The following is a 5,320-nucleotide window of genomic DNA, read 5'->3' on the forward strand; positions in this document are numbered from 1 at the left end:
GGTAGTCTTTGGCCCAAAATGGGGGGGGGGGGGGGGGGGAAGTCTAAACCAGCAAGCCAAATAGTTAAATAAAATACTTCTCATTTCCACACAGGTAGAAATGTAGGAAGTGCTGCGAGTCATTCAGTCTCTCTGTAGCCTGTCAGGTTTCTAAGGATCTGTGTCTACAGCTTCATCCCAGTTAAATTCTCTTTGAGCAGACTCAGCATTGCACACATTTTGGCCTTTCACTTTGTTTAAAAGCCTGTTGAAATTAATAGAAAGCCTATCAGCCTCCTAAGATAGTGCCCCCTCTTGTAATTTAATCCACTGAATAGTTATAGTGTACCTCTGGATACAAGAAGCCCTCAGAGAAATGAGTGATAATTAGGTCTAATAACCCCCAAGGAATGATGGTTATGTTTTAAACAGTTGTTTTTGCTAACTGGCCTTGAGCTTGCACTGAAAATTTACATTGCACAAAATTTACATTGCCCTGGAGCAGCATCAACTTCACAAATCTTTATCTAGAAGACTTTTTTTTTAAGTTTAGTTTTTCTCTCTGAATGTCTTGATGGTTAGACTGATTGCAAGTTTCGCATAAAACCTGTGCGAGAATGCAAAATCCTGCCTTGCTGTAGTTAATGTCTAAAACTCCACCTTCTTCCAGGGTTGGCAGTATTTTGTGCACCTGGCACATTTACGTTGCTGTTTACAATTGGCAAGTCATACCAGAATACTTCACCCCAATCTAGAGATTAGGTGGAATTTCAGCTATGATTGTCCAGGGAATCAGTTCTCTCATGCCTGCTGCCATGTATTATTATTGGGCAATAATACATTTCCACAGCACTAGGTCTTTGTACATAAGGATGTTGCTCAAATGGCATCAGTCTAAGAAAGACTTGGGCAAAAAGATCAAACTAATTTAGGTAGAGCATGAAACTTAATATTATGCCCTTCAGCTGAAAACTCTGTAGCCAGGTTTGTATTAGGTCCTTAATATATTTTTAGTGGAAACAGAGCATCAAAAGAGCTTCTGGACCTTGGTATTTAAGAAGGGTTAGGGACATCTCAAAAGTGTGTGTGTGTTGGGGGCGATTCCCCTTCATAGGAAAATGTTTGTTTCTTTCCATTCACTTTCAAAACAAGGTTTGTCATCTGCTAAAATTTCAGCGGGCCTTTACATGGAATTAATTTCTCTCATAGTAAAAACTTCTGCCATAACTTGAATTTATTTAGTATTACTTCTTAAGTACCATTGGTATAGCCAAATATGTGTGATGACTCCAGTCATCACAACTCTGAGTCTAATGCAGAGGAGGCAAGACCGATGCGCAACAGTTTATATATAGAAGCAGTAACAGACAGATACGCCTGATATCAACAGAGCTAAAGCAAGTAATGACTTTAACTCCTATTAGAAAAGGCTTGAAAACCACATTCTTGACTAACATCAACTGAAGGTCACCTTTCTTTATTTTATTCAAGTTTAAAAATTGCTGCTGTTTTAACGCGTGGTATAATTAGAGCAGGGGTCTTTGAGTCAGCTTTTATAAATGAGAAATTTTGTTACCAGCTATCCTATTCCTGAGAAATCTGGACATAACAGATTATATAGGATTGTGCTTAACTTCACCAGATGGTTAGTTACGTGGAATTCACTTAGATCCTGAGAAAGGGTTGGTTCCTTGAAATGGTTTGCCTGATTAAATTTAAGCGTGGCATGAGTGCCCTATACAGCCCAACTATTATTTCTACCCAGTAGGTGCCAGTCTGTGTACGAAACTTGCAAAGAGAAGACAGGTCTTAATAGTCTGTGGTACTTACGTACATTTCTATATTTCCCGGAATAGGTGCCAGGGGTCTTGCGTACCTTTACCTGCAGTTACTAATTGAAGTATCATGCAGACATAAAGAATTTGTCTTATTCCTACATGAGCAGCAGTGCATCGCATTTGACATAAAAATGAGCACAGTGGGCTTTACATACCAATCACCTATTAAAAGTTTGATTCATTCTCATACCTTTGGTCTCAGGAGGACTAGAAATACTGTGCAAAGGCTTTAAAATACTTTTTCATTCGCATTTCAAATGAAGTCTGTAACGCATCATACTTCAAGCACTAGTACAAAAGTCAAAGGAAAAAGCAGGGGAAAACGGCAATTACTCTTTCATAACAACTGCAAAGGATGTTATCAACGCTACAGATATTAAAGCCATTTACTTGCCATCACCAAATAAAAGCTTTATGTAGTTAAAACATATGGCTGGTATTAACTGAAGAAGGGACAGGAAATTGAACATTAAAGGTGACTCTGCCCTTAATTCACTGTGTTGTTGGGGGAGGGACGAGAGCGTGTTGAAGTGCTCGGAGCGAAAGGGCCACCGACAGCCTTATCTTTGAATTTCCTGCCTTTCATCAGCTACTATTACAACCTGCATGTTTAAGTCTTAAAAAAACCTCTGAAGCATTATAAAACCTGATCAGTGCCTCTCAAAAACCTTGACTGTATTTAGATGCTAAATTCTTCAGTGTAAAGAATCAGTTCCCTCCACCCTCTATATTTTTTGCAGTAAAAAGAACAGTTTTGGCTTTTAATGAAATGGTTGTTTAAGTATTACGTTTGATGAAGGCAGTGGAAATTTCCATTCTTCCCATTTTATTTCTGAAAGGCTATGTCCCAGAAAGCTAATTTCTGGAAGTATTTTCACAATCCTGTTGCAATATAAGTGCTGGTTTGTCTTTTTGGAGTGCGTACCAGATTAGTTGTTCTGACAGTCTATATAGAGCTACTTTTATTTATACTAAGTGAAGAGTTGACTCTTTTTGTAGTTTGCTTGATGTAATGCTGATGACTCCTCCTTTTTCGTTCTGCCTTTTTTCATGCTAGTTTCGAACCCGTATTTAATGAGAATAACTACATCTTTTGACTTTACTGTCCCTACCCAATAATCACAAATTGTAATCACAAATACTTTACTGTCCTTACATTTAGTGTCAGCTGCAAATTGCTTTCATTAGTAGGAACTTCTTGGCTGTTTATGAAGTTGCCAGATTAAAAATTCAAAAGGGCAAACTATTATCTAACATTTTTGTAAACCATGGGCTTCTCAAATGATTAATGACCACATTCGTCCTGTAAATAAATACAAAGTTTTGCAAACAAATATATCAAGAGGGATCCAGTTCTGTAAGCTTTTGCTGGAATGATCCCCATTAATAATCAGTGTGGGTAACAGCCATTGTCTAATCACATGAATTTACAAAACCTAGCTGTCATTACTTTAGAAATACGTGTTTCTACCAGTCTCAGGTTACATTTTTACGATTCTACCATTCTGGAAGGTATGCAGAATCTTGTCAATCAGTTGAATATCTTTTTAGGCCTAATTAAAGATGACCATGTAAAGTAAGTACTCAAACAGTAAGTCTGTGTCTCTGTGGGATTGTGTGAAAAGCCTAAACTTCACTTTCTGGCGATTCATTTCCTTTTCTTTTGCTGTGCTTATTACTGAATGATGCTAAATCCTAATTTGGCATTCCAGGCCATGAGATGCTGATGACATCCTGCTTTCAGGCAGCTAAAATGAATACTTCTCTCCACCTTTTAAATATATTAACCAAAATAGATGTGGTTTTGAGGCTCCCTTTAACCTCTAAGAGCACAGTATGTTCTCCTGTTTTTTGGCTTTTTGTTTTGTCTATGTTCTCTTCTGTGGCCCAGTTACTCAACTGGAAGCTTATATTCCTGGGGAATACTCAACCAGTAACTAAATACGTGTTTGAAATTTAATATGCAAATTATCATTTTAGTATTCAATAGAATTTATGTTAAGGTGATCCTGTATTTTCAATGTCACGTGCCACCATTTTTCAGTTTCAGAGTTAACAGCCCATTAAGGTGAAAGGGACAAATCACTTCTTGAGTTACCCTCTCAAAGCCTTGATGCAGGTAGACACATCATCACCCTGTAGTTTGTACTCAGGACACATTTTCAACTTGGAAGGTTTGTATTAGAAAGCCTGGTCTGATTTAGTGTTAGAGGCCCCAGTTTGCTTTAATTCATTTCCGTAAGCTCAAAATCTCTGTAATTTATAAAATTACCTAAATAAAAGCTGGGAATTCTGAGTGAATTCAGAAAATGGGTAATTTTCCAGTAACATCTAATATTCAGGACTCTGCCAATGAAGGTGGTTCTTGACATACTCTGCGTGTGTCATTTCTGTGTTTTCTGATACTCTACTCTGGATACACTCAGCATTGTGGTTATTGGTTTCTCTATATAATAGAGAGAGATAGCAGTTGGAACATAAGAAAGCTGTTTGCTTCAGAATTAACCATCCTTGGATGTATAAGATTACAATACAAACAACATGGCTACCTGTAGCTAATATGTATGATTTATGATCTAAAAGTCTAAAATTAAAGTGAATTTACTGGACCTGAAAGGCACTAGTACAAAAAGCCCAGAGATTCGGGTCATCCTTTATCTGCAGTACTGATACAGTGCAAATAACAATTGCTCCCAGTCCACCACTTTTAAAGAGGTAACACATTCACTTGGGTGCTAATGAAGTTCTTTCTTCTGTGGTCCTTCATTCCTGTATTGATATCATATGTGAGGATTCACCATTTGAGCATTCTGGCCCAAGATTTCATATAACTAAACGTTACTGTCCAAATATTGTCTAACACCAACTCGCTTTTCACTGAGCAATTACCAGTTACTAGTTGGAGACAACTGAGTTACTAGTTGGAGACAACTGTGAATCATCAGTTGATGGACAGGGCTCACTCTTGTTGACTGCAAGTCTCTTTTCCATGAACTAGCCTTCCTGCTCTGGTAAGAGTATTTGTTATGTTTGTTACGGGCTCTTGAGCGGTCTTCTGTTAAAGACTGAGTTTTATCTCTTCTGTTGTCTCTCTCTTCTTTCCCTCCTTTCCTCCTTCCCTCCTTACAGAAAAATCCGTAAGAAGTTCACCAGGTCACAGCTGAAAAGAGCTTCCAGAACACCTTGTTCCCCGATCATTGCAAAGACAAACTCATTCATGAACAATAGGCAGGCACGAACAGAGCCAGGAACCATCATGCACTGAAGATATAACAGCATCAGCACCATAATCATGTCAGAATCATGTTTAATTGTGAATGCGGATACAACAGGACCTTTCACATCTTCTTCAGGACAGAAACACCGTACGGACAGATTGTGGCTGGGTTCTGTGTTCTGGGCAGGATCCAACAGCAGCCCTTGTTTTCCCTCGTCTCTGCAAAGGCTACTTCTGGTTCACTGTGCAGGCCTGTCCTGGATTGTCCTGCTATTCCCTCCATTCC

At 38.5% G+C, this 5,320-nt stretch overlaps 1 protein-coding gene across 1 annotated transcript in view; it reads left to right on the plus strand.

The window, feature by feature from the left end:
- Positions 1-5,082, plus strand: part of MTA3 (metastasis associated 1 family member 3) — a 152,617-nt gene extending 147,535 nt beyond the window's left edge. The window contains 1 exon segment of the mRNA XM_019472155.1: positions 4,947-5,082. Within this exon segment, the coding sequence (XP_019327700.1) occupies positions 4,947-5,082 (136 nt within the window).
- Positions 5,083-5,320: the final 238 nt, after the last annotated feature.

Source organism: Aptenodytes forsteri, unplaced genomic scaffold (genome assembly GCF_000699145.1).
Source record: "Aptenodytes forsteri isolate BGI_AS27 unplaced genomic scaffold, ASM69914v1 Scaffold195, whole genome shotgun sequence".
NCBI lineage: Eukaryota > Metazoa > Chordata > Aves > Sphenisciformes > Spheniscidae > Aptenodytes > Aptenodytes forsteri.